The sequence below is a fragment of the Seriola lalandi genome, unplaced genomic scaffold (genome assembly GCF_002814215.2).
Source record: "Seriola lalandi dorsalis isolate HSWRI2012SDOR001 ecotype SW California unplaced genomic scaffold, Sedor1 jcf7180002054560, whole genome shotgun sequence".
NCBI lineage: Eukaryota > Metazoa > Chordata > Actinopteri > Carangiformes > Carangidae > Seriola > Seriola lalandi.
The window spans coordinates 20,972-44,398 of NW_019525113.1; the positions used below are offsets into that span (position 1 = coordinate 20,972).

Sequence of the window (23,427 nt, forward strand, 5' to 3'; positions counted from 1 at the left end):
AGGTCTATCACATTACTGCTGGTGTGTAATAAAGCTGGCACTTGTACAGTGCCAGTTTTATAAAAGCTAGATCTGAGTATGAGTGTAACCTCCTGTGAGCCCAGAGTTGACTAATAACCATTTACACTGCATACTAAGCAATAATATCCTAAAAGACGTCATGACATTGAGTATCGTTTACACACACACACACGCACACGCGCACACACACACACACACACACACACACACACACACACGCACACACGCACACACGCACACACGCACACACACACTCCAGTGTATGGACTTTGTGTTTTCCTTCCTCTGACTTGCCAAATCAATTGTATCACCACATGAAATTTCACACAGGGAGCAGTAACACGGATCTTAAACTCACACTTGCAGACACCTTAGCAAATTGGTAGGAGAGAGGGCCACGGCTCAATGAAATTCAGTCTGTAATCTTGACTATTACTATGATGTAATCTAAGACGAAGTGGTTATTTTATATTCAAGTTCTTCTGCTTCATCAACTCAGTACAAGACATGTGCATGCATGTCTATAGTCCGAACCATCAGAGCTGCTTCGAGCAGGCTGAGGGTGAAAGGTTGGGCCGGGCAGCTGCAGCTGTTGCCCTGTCTCTCGTCTCGAGTGTTGTGTGATGTTCGTTCTTGCCTTTTAGAAACTCACCCGGGCACAGATGACCCCCTGTGACCAATGAGATGAGGGAACCCCAAGCCCAGTCAGCCAATAGGGACAGAGGTCTGGGTATAAATGCTTATGTCCGTCACCTGGAGGAGTTGGGCAACCCCTACATTTGGTGGACAGGATCTGATCCCGGGATCTGTTACCTCTTTCTTTTTCTTTTCTCCTAAGCAGGTAAAAAAGCAAAAACAACAAATATCTGTCAGACAGATTCCTCCATTGGTGGACTCTGGAGCTATGAAAACCTTTTCTCTTCTTGGATTCCTCTGAAGTTTTGCACATTTCTTCCTGATATGGAAACTACTAAAACCTACTTTGATCATTCTTCTGAGTGCACTTCATAGCCTGAAACCTAGATTTTTTTTTTGTTTTTTGAAAGACTTGACGCTGTGTTTTTCTTGGATGTGGGTACCACTTGTCTGCTGATACAGGGATAGTTGAGAGTATGGCAGTGTAGTGTCACTGAAACAGTTGTGACTATCTATCAGCTGCTGCTGACACCAGCAGGGCAGGCTCGAGGTGTCTGTGAATAGTTTAGGAGTGCTTGATTTGGTCATGGAACTTGTGGAGCCATCCACAAGGCATACGAGCTTTGACCTTTCAGTGTACCAGGTGTCATCACTCATCTGCACCTTGAGCAACTGACGAAACTGAGCTTTGACCTCTGTCTGACAGAAGGAGAGCTCAACCTGGAAATAGACACAGAAAGACGGCTGGTGGTTAGTAAATCTATTCCCGACCCCACATGTCTATTCTGACTGGTTTTGCAGCTGCAGCTCTGTTGGCTCCTGCTTTGCATTTAAACATTTGTGTCTAAGTGCAAAGTAATTTGACTTTAGTTACTGGATCATTAAGACAGAACTGAATGAGTGCTGGAGTGGAAATATACAGAAATATTTTTCCTTCTTTAAGAGGCTTTCTCAGTTCACTTAAAACTTCAAGGATTAAATAGTATTGAGTTTAGAAAAATTACTAAATTAACCACTTGCATTTTTGAGCATTAGTATGTTTTATAGTTATTTTCAGTATTACAAACATAAGGTAATTTAAAAGTTTATTGCGTGTCGTACAAAAGTCACCATGCTACACTTTGTATTGGACAGTTGTCCGGCCACTAAGTTAGGGTTATTCTGAGAGGGAACAGAGTGACAGCGGAGAGAAAGTCAGACATCATAATGAGCTGGAGACTGTAGCTTCGCCGCAGAGATGGGAGGGTGCAGGTCAAAGGGAGGGGAGGGGGTGAGGGGGAGTGGCAGGGGGCAGCACAGTCAGACTATTAATAATATTGGCTGTGAAGGGGGAGGGTGCAGGTGCTGAGGCACTAAGAGGCAGGAAACACTGGAGAGAAGCATATAGAGAGGAGAGAGAGAGAGTGAAAGAAAGAGAAAGAAAGAAAGAGAGAATGAGAAGGTGTCTCCTCTTCACCAGAAGACTCGTAGACACAGCCCTTGAAAAACTTGGAGAAATACCAGACAAGAAATATGGTATTCATCAGATCACTGTGTTGTGTTTCAGGTTGTTTTGTTACATTAATGCAACAAATAAACTTTAATTAAGGTTTCACAAAAACAATAGTAAAACTACAAAATCCCTTTTTCAGGTCTGCTTCTATAATATTCATCTGACTGAACACAAGAATGACTTAATACTGCCTGGCCCTGTGTACAATTACTACAAAGTATCACAACCAATGCAGATTGTGAGAAATAACCTCCTGTCCTCTCTTTGTTGTCTCCTCTCAGACGGAGTAAGAATCGCAGCCATGGCAAAGAACTGCCACAACGACTACAAGATGAAGTTCTCCCTGGACGATGAGTTCCCTGATCTGTCCCTGCACAACAACCACATGGCCAAGGTACAAATCCTGCTCTGATGTTGTCTGTTCATGGCCACACACCCAAAACACACAGGCACGTGTCAGTGTGATCCCAGGACCCGCCCAGATTACTCTGACACTGTGCTTCGAAGCAAAGCAAATCAAAAATATACCTCAGAATAGACAAGTCACTTGAAGCATTTTTTAGCTGCTCTTGGAACCCCCTACAATTTGTGAGTGTTAAAGTCATGTGACTGTATAATCACCGACCTGCACTGTGTGTCATTTGCTGTAGGTGCTGACCAAGGACATCTACGGCAAGCTCAGGAGCAAGTCCACCCCCAGCGGCTTCACAGTGGATGACGTCATCCAGACCGGTGTTGACAACCCTGGTAAGAACGAACGAGTCGTCAGCCAGGGTTTCAGGAGGCATGAATTAACTCAAGCAAACACTGTATCATTATGTTATGTTTATAGAAAGGCCTCTAAATCCAACTCTGCTAGCATCTGTTTATCACTACAGTAAAGGTGACACCATCTTCCTCATCCTCCCTCTTGTTCCCAAGGCCACCCCTTCATCATGACCGTGGGCTGCGTTGCTGGTGATGAGGAGTCCTACGAGGTCTTCAAGGATCTGCTGGACCCCATCATCTCCGACCGTCATGGCGGATACAAACCCACCGACAAGCATAAGACCGACCTGAACTTCGAGAACCTGAAGGTGAGGAGAGAAGACATGCATGATGGGATTGTTTAAAGGAAAGGAAATTGGCCATTGACAGCCTTTAATTTATTGACTGTCTAAAATAAACTACTGTTAAGGATATATCACTTCAAGGTTAAGTTTACCATTGGCCATTCACCCAAAATACTCTTACAGTACATTCTTTAAATTATTTTTTTTGAGGCAAAAAGCTTTAATATATCCTACTAACATATGATCACAACTTAGTGAAGTAAATCATCTATCCACTCAACACACTTGCTTTACTGGGCCTATAATTTCTACAGAAACTGGGAGATTTTTTTGTGTGCTTTTTGATTCAAATCACTGTAAGACTGGAACAAACCTAAAATGTATTTGTTCTTGTTTTTATTGTAATTACCTTCAGTTTTAGTTTATAGGTAGACACAGTACTTTGACTGTGTTATTTTGTCTGGTCTTATTATTCCAGTTCTTTATGTATTTATTTCTGTTTTAATGTCTGTTCAAAACGAGACGGCACATCTCCCGTGGGCAATATTCAATTATATTATATATTCAATATTCAAATTAAAAACTGAAATATGTGAACTTTTATAAAACCACCCATGGGTGAGGCAAGTTAGTTTGTAAACAAGAGTGTAAAACAATGGCTACAACACAGTAATAATGTGTCTGTTGTGTGCCATCGCTCAGGGTGGTGATGACCTGGACCCCAACTACGTGCTGTCCAGCCGTGTCCGTACCGGCCGCAGCATCAAGGGATTCACCCTGCCCCCCCACAACAGCCGTGGAGAGCGCAGAGCCATTGAGAAGCTGTCCATTGAGGGTGAGTATCAAACTATTGACACTAATACCACTCTAACTGAAGAACACACACATTAGTGACAGAAACTGACTCCTCTCCCCCGTCCTTCCTCTCAGCTCTGGCCAGCCTGGAGGGTGAGTTCAAGGGAAAGTACTACCCCCTTGATGGTATGACCGACGCTGAGCAGGAGCAGCTGATCGCTGATCACTTCCTGTTTGACAAGCCTGTGTCCCCCCTGCTGACCTGCGCTGGTATGGCCCGTGACTGGCCCGACGGCAGAGGCATCTGGTGAGAAGCACAGACACACAGAACAGAAATGAAATAGAAAATCTGATTACTAATCAGACTAGATGCTGAAAAGATGGTCAAGGATGTGCCATAATCAACTATAAAATCAGACTCGGTTGGCCGACACAATTATTCACAATCAAACAAGCAAAACACAAACAACCTCCTCTGAGTTAAAATCTCCCATATGGTCTTCCCAAGCCAACCTTTAAAACTTTCACCATCTGTCGCTGTCTCCCACGGCCCTGATATGACAGTCCTCATTATTCCTGTTTTCAAACATCTGTTTAATTGTGTCATGAATACCACAGCTCACTACCCCACCCCCACCGTAAGTGGGGTGTCATCTTGTATATCCCCCACTGTGCAGCTCAGTGGGTCACATAACTCACATTTGCACACTTAATGTTTTGACACATATCATTCAGTTTCTGTGCATCACATTTTTACCAAAATTGCAAAACTTTTTTTGCTGAATGTAAACTGAGTGTGAAACTGAGCTGGACTTTCTTGCTCCAGGCACAATGACCACAAGACCTTCCTTGTCTGGGTGAACGAGGAAGATCACCTGCGTGTCATCTCCATGCAGAAGGGAGGCAACATGAAGGAGGTCTTCAAGCGCTTCTGCACTGGCCTGCAGAAGGTAGCACACATAAACATCCATGCATGCTTTCACATAATCATATAGTTATGCAAACACTTGAGCACGATTCAACTAGGAATGTGGGTACAAGAGTTAAAGCCAGGTCACGAATTTTGTGGTTGCTTTCTCAGAACCTTGTTTGCATGATGTTTAATTTTGTCATTAATAAAAGACAGATCTAGTTAGCACTTAGTGACATCCACATAGTTATATTTGAACTGTGATGCATTTCTCATTTCACTTTCCTCTTTGCTGGTCAGATTGAGGCTATCTTCAAGAAGCACAACCACGGATTCATGTGGAACGAGCATCTGGGCTACATCCTGACCTGCCCCTCCAACCTGGGAACTGGCCTGCGTGGTGGCGTGCACGTCAAGCTGGCCAAGCTCAGCACACATCCCAAGTTCGAGGAGATCCTGACCAGGCTGCGTCTGCAGAAGCGTGGCACAGGTACTGAATTCAAAACTATATCAAGGACCAGTCTCAAAGCTAGTGACAGATTGGCATTTTCAGAGGAGCTTAGAGAAACTGCTACCATAGCTAACAGGCTAACTTGGAGTTTCTGGTGAAAACATTAACAGAAAGTATATGGCAACCAATAGGTGTCCATGTGTTGTTCAAAAACATTAGACACCTTACCCACAGGCTAACTCAGACCTAAGACCAATGTTACCTTGGTAACAATCAGTGACATCTGCACTGAGCAGTAGCATCCAACAAGAAAAAGTCCAAGCAAACATCCTTGTAACATTTTCTGCTGCGGTTGAATGTGATTTCTCGGTCAGCCATTTTTTTGTGTAGAAAAAAGTCTTAATTTACCCAGAATTCATTGTACCACAGTCCATTTTAAGGTAGTCAAGAACTAAACTGCTTTGTGCAACGGATGAATTAAGACGTATATCTATGAGCCATGTTTTCCCTTTTTTTGTTATTGGATGCTACTGCTCAGCGCGGGTGTCACTGACTGTTACCATGGTAATAATAATAATTTATTTGTGTAGCACCTTTCTTACAAAAAATGTAGCACAAAGTGCCTTAAAACAAAGAAATGACAGGCACCAAGTGTTTCACATGAAAAGAGATAAAATGAACATAAGAAATAAAAAACATTAAAATGACATGGAACGATAATAAAATAATAGATTATTAAAATGAAATAAGTGATTACATAGAAGGCCTTAAATCAGTAAGACATAAAAACTTATAGAAGGCATTTAAGACAAGAGCTGAGCAGTGTATTTACATTGTTTCTAGGCCACAGTACATTTCTCCTCTTACTGCTGCTCCTGACGGTGGATTTATTCTTCTCCCCCTTTCTCCTCCAGGTGGTGTGGACACAGCCTCCGTGGGTGGTGTGTTCGACATCTCCAACGCTGACCGTCTGGGCTCCTCCGAGGTGGACCAGGTCCAGCTGGTGGTTGACGGTGTCAAGCTGATGGTTGAGATGGAGAAGAAGCTGGAGAAGGGAGAGTCCATTGATGGCATGATCCCCGCCCAGAAGTAAACTGAACAGACAACCAATGACTGAATGACTGTCTGTGTTTGTTTTTTTTATATTACAAAAAAATGAACGGGTAGCCTTGTTGTAAAGTTATCTTACTGGTCTTAGCCAACTGGCTACTTTCTGCTTACTTCGTTCCGTCAAAAGGACGCTCCACTTTTCTCTCTGCTCTTTTCTTCCTTTCTTACTTCTGTTAACTTTACTCATCTTTTCCTTTCCTGCCTTTTCTTCTGCTCCTCTTTCTAAGCTCATGTCACTTTAATCATCGCTCTCCCCATCTTCTCTGTAACATCCTGGGATCAATCCATGCATAGTCTGGTCATGGCTATGTATACACACCAAAATAAATTTTTTTTTGGTTGCAAAATATAACTGGACAATTAAAATATGCCCCATGTAACAATCAAACCTTCTGTCTCTGTTTTCTTTATGGGAAATACACAGAGTACTCAGTAACATACAGTACGTTAACAATATTAAACACCATCGTTAAATATTAATATTAGTTTTGACTGGACACACGACATCAAATCCATTAAGTCCATTTCTGAGAAAAAAATAGACATCCAATATTAAAGAGGTTGAAAGTCTTTATTTTTGTGTCACACATTATTTCCTAGGAGACATGCAGGATTGCAGGTCGATCATTTCCGTAAATTCAGCCCATAAGTTAAGTTTTGTTGATAACAGTGACAGCTTCAAACACACTATACAACAGAACTGTAGCCTTAAAGCATGGCCCTAACTGTATCTAGAGAACAGGTTCAGAGAGTGAGGCCCAGTTGTACACAAAAAAAAAGAAAAAAAAAAAAGAAGAAATTGCTAAAACTAGCCCTAAATCACAGCTTCACATTTTCAGACAGTGGTGGACACGTGCTGCAGCTGAAATCTCCCATGGAACAGATAAACATGTCGACCTTACAGCCGAAAAGATCACAAACCTGCTGTAATGTCCAACTTCTCCATTTCCATATCAGTGTTTTGTTAGATGCTGAAGGAACAAGTTATAATTGCTTGGCTTTAAAGAGTTACAATATAAGTACAACAACCTTTTGATTTTGGAGTCGTCAGTGTTAAAGCAGCAACACATGATGGATGAGTCTTGTTGATTTACTCTGTGATGAGCAGCAAATTGTTTTTATGCCTCTGCCCAGTGACAGCATGTTGTCAGGTTGTCCGTCCATCCCATTCTCGTGAACGCAATAGTTCAAGAAAACCTTGAGGGGATTTCTTCAAATTTGGTACAAACATTCACCTGGACTCAAAGGGAAACTGATTAGAATTTGGTGGTGAAAGGACATCATCACTGTGACCTCAAAAAACATGTTTTTGGACATAACTCAAAAATGTATACACTAAAGACAGAAATCTAACACAAATTTAACAGGATGAAGTGATGACATTTTATATTGAAAAGGTCAACTTCACTGTGACATCATCAGACTTTGACCATTATTCAGTGCTGTCACTCAGGAACAGAGGGAGAGATTGTGACCATATTTCCTGCAACAAGATTGTTTGGCGGAGGCATCGTTGAAAAAGAAAAGGTAATTCAAGGTCACATTTGTCCGACACCACTGCCTCATGACTGCACGTCACAAGCTTTTAAATTATACACTGGTTTGATGAAGCAGGAGTTTCATTGGTTAACAGTCATACACCTCTTACAGCAATAATGGGATCTGATTGGTTCAACAGTCATACACCTCTCGTCTGATTGGTCAACTGAGGGAAAATCTACAGTTTACATATCAAAAGTGTTGCTGAGGTTAAAAACACAAAACAAATGTGATATTGGGCGAAAGAAAATCTGACAAAACTTTGAGGAGACAAATCCCCATTTAGAATTTTTCAGAAATTTGGTAATTTTCTATCCATTTCCTTGATATGAGTGTGGCATCAGTGGAATCAAATGGCACCTCTGCCTGGAAACCTTAAGTGAATGATGCTAAGAAACCATTGTGGGTAGGTACATGTAAGTAAAAGAAAGAAAGGCATTCAGAGTGTCAATTATTCACCTCAGTAGGCCTTAAATGTATCAAACAATGTGTTTTTTAACAATTTAATAAAAGAAAAAAGCAGATGAATTAAAAACTCTGGCAGAACAGTACAATGTGATCCCAGCTAAAAAGAAAAAAAAAGTGCTCAACGAATTTTAATAATAAATCAGAAATATAAAAAATGAAAAAAATAAATCAAAACAAGGAGCCCTATTAAGTCTTACACAATGCTTTGTCAAGTCTTAATTCTTGGCTTTGTGGCTGTATTGCACTACACTTGAGGGAAGCGAAGGCATCCTGACAGTTATATCCCAGGTGCTACCAGAGTAACTACTGCACATCAGTGAACCCTCCATATACTCTAAACCAGCTGAGCTACAGTAACTGTGTGTGTGTGTGTGTGTGTGTGTGTGTGTGTGTGTGGGGTGGGGGTTTAGAAGAAGAGATCAAATTATAATGAACAAACAAAAATATATACTGTCTTCACTAAACAGAAATCTGTGGCTGTTTAACGTTTGACCAAATACCAACAAGAAAAGTCTTTATCATCATGTTGGATCAGGTTTTTGAGTTATATCTGCACTGACCTAGCAGGAAGAGGATTAAAAATTAGCTTTTTTTGTTGTTTCTGTATCATACAGTGTTAAATTACCATTACACGAGATAAAAACTAGGATGCCATACTATTTGACTTGTAATCTAATGCAGCAGATGTACAGTATTTGCTCAGAAAATTAGATTTTTTAGCATTTGTGGCACAGATTCGATATGTGCTGAGGAAAATTTAATTTTCTTATGGGTGAAAATGTAGTTTAATTTATGTAGTTTAGTTAAATGTTGACTTGATTTACTTGAGCTGATGTTAGTTAAATAGGATATTAGTCTCTGATTGGCTGAAAAAAAACTTCTTTTCTAATGTACATAAACTAAAGCTCCTGAGTGGAGACTTTTAGATGCAATAATATGAAGTGGCTCTTGTTGCTTGTGTACATCCAACTCCAGATAAGAAACTACAAATCCGGCCACGACATTCTGTTGCGACATAAAATTAAAATTCTACTTTGCGCTTTAAACCAACAAAATATAATTTTTAATTTTTTGAAAGGACTTTGCTTGTTGAGAAAGGTGGTGAGGAGCAGAAGTTGAGTATCTGTAAGGAGCAGAGCCTGAGCTCAAACCAGGTTCTCAAGGTCAACATTTCAGCTTGAGTCCTGTGTTATGAGGCAGCTTTGCTCACCTGCCAGAGAAGACAACATCTTACCAGAAATGGTGCAAACAAACATCAAAATCCCAACTGAGCAATAAAATGGGCTTTGTCAATGGATGGGCAGAGAGGCTGTGGTGCTTCATTCAGTCTGTCACAAGTGTCTGCATTTCTGCATGTCTCCCTCTGGAGGCCGGAGGTCAGACTGCGCCCTCACTCCTTAAATATGTGACGTCTGCTTCAGAGGACGACAACAGATGTCAAAGTTCTGCCCATTTTAAAAGCATTAAAGAAAGAAAATAAACTTAATACACAAAAAAATTAAAACATTTCTTTAAATAGCAGCTCTTTAAAAAGGAATGATGACAATTATGGTACAACAGGAATAACAATGACAACAACAACAACAACAAATTATCAGTCTCCATCATTCTCAGCAACACCATCCTTATCAACATCAAATATGAAATCATGAAAAAAAAAAAAAAAGTTTAACCCCATGGGCTCACATAATGTGGGGGTGGTGCCGCGTTTTAAGCAGGAGTCGTGGGTCACTGACAGCTCCAAGGTCAAGGGTCATCATAAGTCTGCCGATGGCGGTCTATCCGTGTCTGTGCATCCATTTGTCTGGCTGTGATTGGTGGCATCAGAGGAAGAGGGTCTTTGGCGGAGGCGAGGCATCGCTAGCCACATCAAATGAGGTGGAGCCCAGGGAGGAAGAGGAGGAGGGGTGGTGTCTGCCTCATTGTTCCTCCTCCTTCTCATCCTTCCTTGTTAATTAACCTGTCCTGTCCGTCATCGACCTGCCCCGCCTCCTGTCGATCTCAGAGCTCCAGCTCCTTGGACACTTTGGTGGCGATGTCTCTAAAGGCTAACGGTGCCCCCCACAGGCGCTTGAACTTCACACCGCTGCTCTGGCCCAGCCCGCTGGGCAGCTGGCAGACCTCGGCCTCGAAAGCCACCCGGGCGCCGGCTGCTCCGTGGGTGCAGGACAGGAGGAAAGGCCCGGCCAGATGGACCTGGCAGCCACAGCCCTGCGCCGCTTCGCGCAGCGCTAGCACCACCTCGGCCGGGTCGCGAGGGCTCCGCACCCTCACATCCCAGCCGCATCGGGGGGTCCGGGGCTCGGCCGCTTTCTGATGCCCAGATAGATGGCGACTGGAAGAGGGGAGAGGAAGGGAAGGGTGATGCGAGTGAGGGATGGACCAGGACATGTATGAAGGTTTAAAGCAGAAGGGACAAAGTGAGGTTGATAAGAGATGTTTGCATGAGGAGAGGGATAAATGTGGGATAGTTAAAGAAGGGGTGAGATCCGATAGAAATACAGGAGCATGAATAAACAGAGTTAAGAATAAAGGAGTAAATGTGTTGGGTATTTGAGTGAGATGGACGTGTTAAGAGACAAGTGCAGGCAAGTGAATGTATGAATGTAATTGAATGAATGGTCAGGGGAAGGGGAGAAGAAGAAAAAAGAATTAATACAGCATCATTGGATTTTGACAGTTTGCTACAGTACCTAGGTCACAGGTAAAAACAGGTAAATGTGTATTTTCAAGCCTAACATCATGTCTTTATTCATACTACAGTGGATATACATCAACAACAGGAATATGCAAATCACACCTACCTCAGATTTATTATTCATGTATTATGTTCTTCAATGGAAGTTTATATAAAATGTATATAATTAATAGCAAACTATAAAGATAAAGTCATAAAATACTAATACAATAATATTTATTTTGTTAGAGAACTTGCTTTAAAGCACAACAACTGCATCATGAAAACATTATTTCTTTCTTTTCTTTAAATCAGACATCACAGGATCATCTACCACAAGGAGCCACGCTCAGCATCTACGGTCACACCACAGTCTGTCAGCTAGTGTTACACTGGTGCTACTGGTTTACCTGCTGTTTTTAACCTGAGACTGACACTGGGCTGGAGCAGCTGAGGCTGAGAGGAAGTATGCAACACCTTTAGTAACATACCGATAAGCTGAGACTGATAACCCTGAAATTATACAGTATATATACAACCAGAGCACAGGAGGTCAATACCACCTGTATAATCCTGGTTTCATTGGTTTCACAAGGCTTGAAAATGCTTTTTCATAAATTAGTTTAGCCTTCGACACACTAACACACAGACGAAACCAACAATGACTTACAGTGATTAAAAAATACAAAGGTTAAGTTCTGTTACAGTCTGTGCCTTTAAGCTTTGATCTAATCAAAGTGTTGCAGCAGTAATGATAAAGTTAGATACTTAGCTTTCTCTCTTCACATTGTTGTGGTTGTTTTCCACACATAGTGAAAAGCTATTATTTTGTCACCAAAATAACAACTGTTGCCTCAGATAATCTTTTTACTCCCATTTTACATGAGTGGCCTCTCATTGTGACCAGCCCAGACACACCTGTGCAGTAATCGTGTGTAATCAGCATGTTGATCTGCCACACCTGTCGGGTGGATGGGTGATCTTGGGAAAGGAGAAATGCTCACTAACGTGGAGTTAAACATATTTGTGAAGAAAATTTAAGAGAAATAATTTCTCTGTGTGTAGAAAAAAAATCTTAGTTCTTTTATTTCAATTATCAGTATATATGATTCAGTCATCAATCATTCATTCTTGTCTGCAGCTATGGGGTTACAGATACATAGTGAATATCGGTCAGGTGGGTATTGATGTTTGATTTTAAATATTTATAGCAATTTTAAGTTATTGGTGTTGATCAGCGGTTGGATCTTGGTTTCACAAGATGTAGGATGGAGAAGTTTACATGCATTTATCCGTTTTGAGACTTATGTAGGTAAATGACAGTTTGGGTTCTCTGGGTAGAAAATTTCAGATCTTTTTTGTCATAAACGTATTTCTGCACGTCTTCACCACATGAAAGAGAAAAATGGGTGTTGACATGTGAGTAGCATGCTTCAGGCTCTGTGCTGGATATTTAATCAACAGCTCCCCTGTTGGCTCATGCAAAACACCCCATAAAAATATCTGGTGTTTAGAAATTGATCAAAAAAAAAAAAAAAAATCCAGTCATGGTCACACATCAGTACGACAACATTCACTGTTGCACTGTGAGCAAAATGTTTCCCTGCTCGAAATTAATTTTACATCCTGTACTGGTTAAACCATCAATGACAGTATATAAGTCTACGCATACAGTAAACAACAAATCTTTTTAAATGCATCATAGTGAGAGATTAAAGTAATTCTGACTATTATATACAATTGTACAAAGTGAATTTTCTTCAGTCAAACAGAGATTTAACTGAAGCAATAATATTCTCAGAGAGAGCTAGACAAACTGTCTCGTTGAGAAGTTAACTAAAGGTTCAGCATCATTTCAGTACATGCTAAACTGTTGAATACATTTTAAGATACTTTTTGAGGATGATACTACAGTAATTTCTTTCACATAAACACATATTATAAACTAATAACATTGATGTAGATCCCTTAGATTTGTGATTTTAACAAATAGTGATGAAGATAGGTACTAAGTGAGTATCGCTCTCTGCTGGACAAACTATATAACAGTGTCACTGTTTTAGTTATGACATTTCTCTGCTGCAGTTTCCTGTTAATTATATATATATATATATATATAAACCGATGCTGATATATTGGTCTCTTGGCTCTACTTGTAATGATGATTTGGTTGTCAGAGTTGAAAGAATGTAAATTATCACTCACCTTGTGACCGGAGATCTGCTGATTCTCTCAGGTTCGTCTGTGACCCTCAAGAAGAAGACAACGTATCTGTTAGGAATCATTTGGCAAATCATGTTCTCACACAAACCCGCCCCCCCACCTTTCCCCTTCAGCCCCCCTCCCCTCCCCCCACTTCCTCTTTTAATGCGACAATCAGCAGCACAGCTTATCAATCCACGTCAACGACACAGAACATGACAACTCATCCTCAAATCACAAATGGATCATTACCGGCCTACACTCACTACACTGGATGGATGTGAAACAACAAAATGTCAGAGTCACCACGGAAACAAAAGGAGACGGAGATAAACAGACGTAGAATGAGTGAATCCAGAGCAGACTGTCAGGGCTCGACAGACAGCAGATACAGTGTGTGTTGCAGTGGTGGCCACACATGAGTCACACACATACAAATCTAATGCAGGTAAAATCACAAATGCACGAATTAAAACACAACACCTTGATTCATCTGCTGATTATTCTCTAGATTCATTGATTAATCATCTCATGCATAATCACAATTTACAAACACACAAAGCGATGTTAGCAAATAGTTTTTTTCTGATCTGAGCATCAGTCTGAAACCTAGATATCTAGTTTGTGATCACATGAGATAGACTAACAGGCTGGTTAAACTTCATGCACCACAGATGCCACTAATGTTCCTAACATCTCTCATGACAGTTCAAATTTGGGTGAATGTTATATCTTTTTGTTATTTAGAAAGTATTCAGAAAGTATTCAGACTCCTTCACCTTCTTTACATTTTGTTACGTTGCAGCCTGAAGCTAAAATCTTTTAAGTTAATTTTCCCCTCATCAATCTACCCTCAATACCTCATCATGACAAAGAAAATTTTTCAAAGAAAAGTGATCAAAAAGGAAAAACTGAAATATCACATTGACAGAAGTATTCAGACACTTTGCTACGATACTCAGGTTTAGGTTCTTCCCATTCTCTTGATCATCTTTGAGATGTTTGATTGGAGTCCACATGTGGAAAACTTAACTGACTGGACATGATTTAGAAAGGCACACACCTGTCTATAGAAGGTCTCACTGCTGACAATGTATAGCAGAGCAAAATCCATGAAGAAGAAGGAACTGCCTGCAGAGCTCAGAGACAGGACTGTGTCGAGGCTCAGATCTGGGGAAGGCTACAAAAACATCTGTGCTGCATCAAAGGTTCCCAAGAGCACAGTGGCCTTCTTCCTTCTAAAGTGGAAGAAGCGTAGAACAACCAGGACTCTAGAGAAGGGTTTTGGTAACAGAGGAGACCAAGAACTTGATGGTCATTCTGGCTGAGCTCCAGAGAGCCTGTGTGGAGATGGGTGAAACCTCTAGAGGGACAACCACCACTGCAGCTCTCCACCGATCTAGGCTTCATGGCACAGAGGCTAGACAAAGCTTCTCCTCAGAGAAAGACACATGAAAGCTTCTTGGAATTTGAAAAAAAGCACCTAAAGGACTCTGACTGTGAAACAGAGCCTGAAGAAGATCTACAGGGACATATGGCAGAAAATCAAGGCTTGTACCTAAGAAGACTTGAGGCTGTAATCATTGTCAAAGGTGCTTCAACTAAGTACAGAGTAAAGGGTCTGAATACCTATGTCAATATGACATTTCAATTCAATAAATTTACAAAAATCTTTAAAATTCTGTTTTTGCTTTGTCATTATGGATACTGAGTGTAGACTGATGAGGGAAACAATGAATGTAAATGATTTTAGCATCAGGCTGCAGAATAAGAAAAATGTGAAAAGAGTGACAGGGTCTGAAAACTTTCTGAACACATGTGGGATCTTCATATTTTGTCCTGGTATCATTGTCATGTAGATACTATTGAGTTTGGGGCTGATTATTGCACTTCCCTTTCATCACCACCAGGAGCTGCTGTTGTTATTTCCTGTGAGTACACTGATGGCTTTAACCCACCAACCTGGCAAACTGATCTCTATTCCAGGAACTGGGGCTGGCCTGGAGGTGCTAGCAGTGAAATTTCATTGATAGATTTTATTATTTTTACTGGAAATGAAACCTACTCCAACACAGCCCTGGATGTGACTCATGAGCTGTTGCAGCGCAGTAGCTTTAATCAGATCTAAATAAATGTTAAGACTGTGAGTCGCATCTTTTTCGCTGCGTCACCTCTCTATAAAAGCTACAGCGAGAGATCTAATGCCGCTAATCCACACAGATTATCACTGAGATATGCATCAGCATTTATCAATGAATGTCATCCTAATACTTATCCAGCAAATATGTGGAGGGGAATTCCTGTTGGATTAAGAACACTGAACCTCAACTCTGTTGGGAACATTTGACTCTTAGCACCAGTGTGTCGGTAAGAGCTGGACAAACATGTACCTGTCATTTTTTCTTAAGGCTCTTGAGGCCACATTTTGTCTCTCTTGTCATTACACGTCTTAACTCAGCACAACAGTAATTATGTAAATGTTTTGTAATTGTCCCATCTAGTTATGAGCTTGCCTTTCTTGTCTGGGTAGAATAAGTGAGTGAGTGACATTTTGGCCCTCCCTCAGAAACTGATGCCAAGGTGCCCTTGAGCAAGACAAGTGCTATCACATGGTTGGAAAAACCAACCAAGACTGGACAGACTTTAGTGCTCTGAGCCAGCGACTGTGTATAAACTGTACAGTGTGTGTGGCAGATGAGACAGAGAGAGAGAAGTAGAGCATTAAGTGCCAGAGAGAGAGAGAGAATAGAAGAAGAGAAGACATGAGAACAGAGACAGGGTGAGAGACAGACAGAGCTAGCAGCAGAGTAACAGAACAATCTGCTTGTATCTTGAAGGAGCGCTGTGTAAGATCCCTGTTTAAGAGCAGGATAAATCCTGGTTACATAACTAATCCTGATTTAAAACGGCAGTGACGCTGGGTCAGTCAGTCAGGATGACTGGTGCAGGCTGAGATGTTTCTCACAAGCATCTGCTCTTGCAGAGGGCTCGGATGTATGCTGTGTACTTATAATGTCACAAGTTCGAGGCTGAAATGATACAGAGTAAGTTTTGTTTTCAAACTGCACTTTTTTTTACCCAGACATGAATCTTTACAACCTGAACCAGGCCAAGTTTATGAGCAAAGAGTAATTTAACCTGTAGTCAGTGTACCTGCTTTACTATTCAGCGGCGTCTCCCTGCTCTTTACACTGTGAATGTTGTCTGTGTGATCACAAAGTGCTGCACAATCTGACCTGAGATCAGTCAACACTACCTGAGAGTATTATATTATATATACACTATAGCTGCAACGATTCATTAAAGGAAAATTTATTGGCAACAATTTTGATATTAGATTAATTTTCTATGAAAATTTGTTGTTCCAACTTCTTGAATGTGAATATTTGCAGGTTTCCTTAATTTTCAATGATTGCAACCTGAATATAATATTATAGTTTAAGACGATTCTTTCTAGATATCTGAAGACGTCACCTTGAACTCTGTTATTTTTTCACACTATTTGGTGTAAAAAAATATCAGAAAATCCGACAGATTAACTGGTAATGAAAATCCTTATAGCAGCAGCCCCAGTAACTACAGTGCATTAAGAAGGGAATTATTTTATTATTATCATAATTTACCGTTTTTCTGTCTCCACATTCACTCAACTTAATCCTACTTGAGTCATCAATTTCCTAACTTTTGACATTTGACAACAGATATCACCAGAAAACATGAGCACAATTACAGAGTAGAGGCTAAAATTATGTCTCACTTTATTCTTACAGTGGATTCTGGCCTCTATTACTGGTATAAAACCCTGGTCTCTCGACCACAGGTTTATCCTTTGTTTAATGTTGGTGCGAAATGTTGGCTCTACAAAGACGCCTCTCTTGCCTCTTTGATTCTGAAGGACTACATGTACTTTTAAAGGTTTCAGATCAATGAGACATTTTCTATCAAACTGGATATCTGGTGGTACCATGTTGTTCACGTTAGGCCAATTATAAATTACCAGTGCTTCATTTTAACAGTGATGAAGTCATTTACTCTCCCTCTCCCTCTTCATCACTACTCTTCATCCTTTACCCCCTGCCTCTGTCTTGTACAAAGCACCAATAAAGCCCCACCCCCTCCTTTCCTGCCTGTCTCTGCTCCCAGAGATCCCACAGCCTTGCTGCAGGACGGCTGATTTGTTAACAGCATGGACAAACATGTGGTGATGATTACATGAGTCAGACTAGTACAGTTGAGCTGCAATAAATTCACAGGCACACATCTTCATAGGGTTGTTTGTTCTAAAGTTGTGTGACTGTGAGTCAGTGTGTTTGCATGACTATTGATTTCTACTGTAGCTACATGAGCTAACTGTGGCTAACAGTCACAGCTGCTGTGTAGAAAAAGAAAGCCATCTCTAAAAATCAAACAATAAACCAAGTCCACCTCTTGTTGCTCCAGAAATGAGAGCTACAGCATGAAGCCCAGCCAGCAGAGACACAAGCAGTCCAGACACACACACACAGACACACAGACAGACAGATGCCGATCTGAGGTTTAGTCATACAAACACATTGTTTAGAGATGAAGCTGCTCTATAGGAAGAAACAAACTGTGTTAAACTTTTATGGGCACAACCCAAGAAATTTTATAAAGAAGAATTAAACTGGGTCTGAACCAGGACAGGGCTTTCCAGTTCTCAGCTTTAGCATTTAGGCTCCTTAAAGTCTGACCTAGCATATTGTAGCTTTCTCTATTTTCCGACCCCAACCCATCTTTGTCAGTTACTGGAGACAGAAAACCTAAATTTGTACAAACAGGGTGGGGCTGAGGTGAGTGAGCGGCAAAGACACCAGCTGAATGTAAAACAATCAGACACACGACAGTAACTGTATAACAGTGTATAATTTCTTTATACTGAGATAACTACCCTTTCAATACACATGGTGAATTGTAATAAGGACATAAGGACATATTGGATTTTTGGAGTTTTGCATCTATGTGACAAAGAATTGTGACTTTTCAAGTATCTACTTCACTTGATTAACCAGAAGCAGGTTATTCTACCTAAAAACTTGTTTCTCAATTTAACTGTCAATCAATTTCATAATACTGTAAATCATATACTATGATAGAAGACTCTATTTATACCATCAGCTCCTATCAATAACCCCCTCTAAGCCTGAGTCTCTTCTTGATGGAAGATACATTCACAGAGAAACTAACCATTTTGAATTTACTTTGTATGTCTAGAGAAACAGACACTTTCCAGTTCACAGCTCAGTTTTCCTGAAGCCAGAATCCTGCAGGCTGAATTTAACTCAACCACGGATGAAACTCCTGCCTGCAGAGTATCTTCACCTCGGTTAATGTTTGTGTAACTAAACCTGCAACAGACAGTGAATGAGGAGTAGAGGGGATGACAGTGCACTGGCAGGCAGGCAGGCAGACAGACAGACAGACAGACAGAAGCAGCCAGAAAACATGGGAAAGGAAGACTTACTAACTGTTTTTGTCCCCTGTGGGAGTGTGCAGCCCGACATGGACTTGTTTGAGCTCTGACGTTTAGTAGGGTCAAGAGTGACCCTAGGAGCAGAGAGGAAGAAGAGAAGGAGATGAAGAGAGGATGAGAGGAATGGAAAAAAAGGAAAAATAACAGCAGAGAATCAGACATTGAATGAAAGAGAAGTGGGGGGGGGGACAACATAGAGATGACAGACAGTAAGAAGCACAGGTAGAAGAGGTACAAATCAAACTGTGTGTACTGTAGTTCAGGAAAGAGAAGGGGAGAAGACTGGCAGGTGACTGGCAAGGAAAAGCAAAACTCGTTAAAGAACCAAACAATCAAACAAACAAACAGATAAAGCAACAATAAGCAGCCAAGAAGAACTGACTGTGAAAGACACGGAGTGTGTCCACCTGATCAGCAGACCTGGGTCAAATAGATTTCTAACAGTACTAAGTCTTGATGACAGAAACTGAGAAGTACCAGTGGCACAATTGGATTTGATCTTCTCAAACTTCACATACTGCCCAACTGCACAGATGTGATTGGTTAGGAGAGAGGGCTGCAACAGGACTGGGTGACTGTCCAGCAGAACTTGACACAACTGTGTGAATGTCTCTGCTGCTATTGGAAACAAGCAGTCAGCATTACTACATCAGGATAGAGTATCATATCCATTACCATCCAGTAAACTGTATGCGTCCCAGTGCCAAGTTACCACTCTGTGTTGCTGCCTCCTGCTCTCTCTATTAAGGTAGTGAGATACATTCATGTCTAACATTAGAAATCACCATCTTGATGGTTCAATTTAAAGTTTCCTGGAAAGAACCGAGTAATCTTAAATTAAAAGAAAGAAACTACAAGCCTTAATCTAAACATACAAAATCAATCAGCAATAACACTAGTTGTTTGTCTGTATCTGTTTCTAAGGGAAACAACATAAAGAAAGACACAAGCTGTAGTTTGATCCAATTTTACGTAATACTGCCTCATGCTGGATGTTTTTATTTTTACTTTTTAAAACTTTTTATGAGGCTTATTTTCAGAATATGTCTTATCATATACATTATTTACTATTTCACTATTACTTTATTAATTATTATTTATTATTATTTAATTTCATTCCTTCATCCTTCCTGTGGGAAGGCGCAGACAGATTTTCAATAGTAAAATGTTGTAGGAAGCAGGTGGTTATAGGAGGAAATCCTACAGCTGCTGGCAGAAAACAAACGCACACACAAGATGTCTAATTTCAGCAAGTAAAACAAACAGTAGGAATACTGTTTGAACACTATTAGACCCAGGTCTGAGATTAAGAAGGACAAGGTCTGAAGCCTTCTGTGAAGCTGTATTATTAGAGAAGGAAGGCTGGTAGGTTAGTACTTGTTAAGGAAGAGACGGTGAGAGGCAGCACAGTTAGCTAAATGATCTTCATGTACAGGTTTACAGCAAAAGAGCTACACCGTCCAGTTACAAGCCTTTAAACACACAGTCTGCTACCACTTCACCACATTTGGAAGATTAGTGATAATTATCACATACAATAACACATATACTTCCTCTTCCTGCTTCACCTTAAGTCCCCCCTCTGAACGAAAGCAAATCTAATTTCTCTTTATGACAAACAATTGGCTATACAGAAACCTTCTTTTCTTTCCTTCCCTTCTTATTCTCCCAGCTTCTCCTCTTACCTGCGGGTCAACTTGGAGGTGAGTTTGCTCAGCAGGTTGCTCGTGGCCCGGGTCCTGGCGTGGGGCAGCGGGCTGGCATCGTGGGACGGCGTAGGGGAAGCTGGGGGAGCATGAGAGGGAGGCCGACGGTCTCTAATCTGCCCTCCATGGAAAGTGCTCCTCACCGTGGATCCTCTGGAGAGGCGGGAGGAGGGCGTGGAGGACGAAGAGGAGGCCCCAGAGGCCCCAGCGATGCTGTGGGTGGAGGGGGAGGCAGGGGGAAGGCGGTGGGATAAGGTACTGGAGGGAGGAAGGAGAGGAAGAGGAGGAGGAAAAAAAAGAAAGAATAGTTGCAATCAAAATCATTTCTATTGGCAGATGCAAGAACTGTGCAAGAATCACATGTGCCTTGAATTATAGAGCATTTCGCAGTTTTTTACATTACAGAGTAAATCCAGTTACATGGTGTATTTCTAACAAATATGCCCCTAAATCATGGCAGGCAGGGTCATAAAAGGGGATATCTGACTACCTGGCTTTTGTTTTGTTTAGTTTTTTGACCCAATAAATTTTTAAGTGTGTAAAGAGTAGTGTTCCTTGAATTTATGATTACAATCAAGCAACACTGAATTCATTTTAATTTTTTTTCAGGCAGCATGAACACCCACACAAAGGAAATGTAACAGTGTAAGAGAGTGAGAGCTGCTCCTCACATCATAACCACCAGTTCTCCTCTAATCTTTTAAAAATGGACCCAAAACGTTCTCTCTCTCTCCCCACTGAGCCACCCCCTCCCCCCCATCTGTCTGCATCCCCCCTACCTCTCGTCCAATTCTTTTCTCTTTATCCAACACTCACACTTTGTGACACCTCCACACACACACAAACACACACACACACACACACACACACACACACAAACATACACACACCTCTCCACCCCTGATTCTCTGGCTGGCTGGTGGCCTCAGGCTGCTTTTCATAACGCTCTAGATAACACCCACACACAGGGTTCAAGTGGGGCAGAACCATTAGATGGGTTAAGTTGAAGTGCAGCCGTTGCAGAGCAAAATCATTTAATATCAACGTGAACTAGCTGGCTACTGCAGCTTGCTGCGGGGGGGGGCACACCCCGCTGCAGCTAGGTGCAGTAGGTAGAGAAGAGAACAGAGGGGTAGAGGGGGTTAGAGGAAGAGTGAAAAAATGGCGAGAGAGGAGAAAGGGAGGATGAGAGAGTGACATGGTTCAAAAGTGGAAAAGAAAAGAAACAGTGAAAGAAACTAATGATGTTGAACTCGCTTTTACACAGAGAACTCCTGCGAGATTTCAAGTGCTTTTTTTCCCTCCTCTGCATGACGCAAACAAACGTTACATGTCAGTCGTTTACATGACAGAGTTGAATGGGTGGGTTGAGATAATCAGGAGTGATTAGTGATCAAATCAGCCAGTACTACTGCACTGGAGTTTTAATAACGAGTTGTACACCTGCACTCAAACATGAGATAAAACATTTTAGCTTTTTCTAACTAAAGATGAAAATATTTCTTCAGTGACACTGACTTACATTAATTATTATAAATGAATAATTATAATTATATGAATTTCAGAGTTCAACATTAAAACACAGGTAGAACTCTACAATCTAAAACATCTTGATCTGTGTCATCATAGGTTAACGTCTGTGTGTATAATACGCAGAACCTGCAGGTTTTATATAAACGGCTTATGAATAACAACAGACACACATGTAATCAGTGTCTCTCTGTGCACTTTCACCACAACTGTCATGTACATTTTAGTCAGCGAAACGTAAGTGTGTGTGTGATTTGTCTGTGTGCGTGTGTCCATGCACGTGTCTGTCCCATCAACCACTCTGGCATGGCATCAGATTGACAAGGCCTCTGAGGCAAGTGGAGGGTTACACTGGCACAATGCCAGTCCTCACTTCATTCTGCTGCTCACTACTGCTCACCCCCGTCCACTCCCCTCTCTTTCCGCCCTCTTTCATCTCTTCCTCCCTTTCTACTTTCTCTTTTCCTCATCCTATCATCACTCCCTCGTTATACCTGCCACTCTTTTCCCTCCATGCCTACATCCCTCAGCACCACCTGTTAAATCAGAAAATGGAGCTGCAACAGAGAATAATGCCTCACTTTAATGGCTGAATGTAAAAGAGTCGGGTGTGTCTCTGCTCACAGGAGAGTCAAATCAAATCAGAGAATCCCAACTGTTACATAAACACCAGAGAGCCAGCACACCACCCAGAGCGCTGGCTGATGTTTCTTTTTTTTCATTTGATATCATCAAAGCATCAAGGTTGGTAAATTTGAGCATGTTGGTGGAGCTTACGTCACTTTACAGGATTTTTCCCACAACATTCAATACTTATATTTAACACATGAGCGCACACGCACGCACATACACGCACACGCACGCACGCACGCACGCACACACACACACACACACACACACACACAGGAAAAATTGACTGGAGGTCAGATGGCAGACAGAACCCTTCTGGCTTTCCCTTCGAGAGGCAGCAAAAGTACAGAGTGAATAAGAGACAGAGGGACGGAAAACAGGGCCAGCCAGAATGAAAGTGAGAAAGTGAGCGAGTGACCAAAGGAAGAGAGGAAGGGAGAGAGTGAGAAAGAGGGAGGGGACTGTGCTCGCCATGCTCTGAGACTGACAAGCAGACAACCATCTGTCACAACAACAGACAGTTCATACTGGGTAAATAAACACACACACACACACACACACACACACACACACACACACACACACACACACAGATGAACCCTCTCATGCACAGTTTAAGCCCTTTATCCCCTCTTGAAGAGACAAAATGTATGTGAGACAAACACCCTGTGCCAAACACTGTCTCTGTGCAATAAAGGAGAAGCTGTGTGGACTCAG

At 41.4% G+C, this 23,427-nt stretch overlaps 2 protein-coding genes across 5 annotated transcripts in view; one reads left to right on the plus strand and one right to left on the minus strand.

Annotated features, from left to right (window-relative positions):
- Positions 1–755: 755 nt before the first annotated feature.
- Positions 756–6,855, plus strand: ckmb (creatine kinase, muscle b). The gene is made up of 9 exons (XM_023416035.1): positions 756–862; positions 2,431–2,543; positions 2,800–2,896; positions 3,071–3,225; positions 3,904–4,036; positions 4,132–4,303; positions 4,823–4,946; positions 5,207–5,396; positions 6,272–6,855. The coding sequence occupies exons 2-9, from the start codon at positions 2,451–2,453 to the stop codon at positions 6,448–6,450; spliced, it is 1,143 nt and encodes a 380-aa protein (XP_023271803.1). The 5' UTR covers positions 756–862; positions 2,431–2,450; the 3' UTR covers positions 6,451–6,855.
- A 164-nt stretch (positions 6,856–7,019) lies between these two features.
- LOC111662237 (MAP/microtubule affinity-regulating kinase 4-like) overlaps positions 7,020–23,427 on the minus strand; it is a 56,275-nt gene continuing 39,867 nt past the window's right edge. For 2 of the 4 annotated variants that reach the window (XM_087176520.1, XM_087176521.1), the window contains 3 exons: positions 20,530–20,808; positions 13,357–13,401; positions 7,020–10,809 (listed from right to left, as the gene is read on the minus strand). In XM_087176520.1, the coding sequence (XP_087032646.1) occupies positions 10,476–10,809; positions 13,357–13,401; positions 20,530–20,808 (658 nt within the window). In that variant the 3' untranslated portion in view covers positions 7,020–10,475. Of the gene's footprint in view, positions 10,810–11,561; positions 11,665–13,356; positions 13,402–18,835; positions 18,919–20,529; positions 20,809–23,427 lie in introns of all 4 variants that reach the window. The other 2 variants (XM_087176523.1, XM_087176522.1) reach the window with 2 other exon arrangements.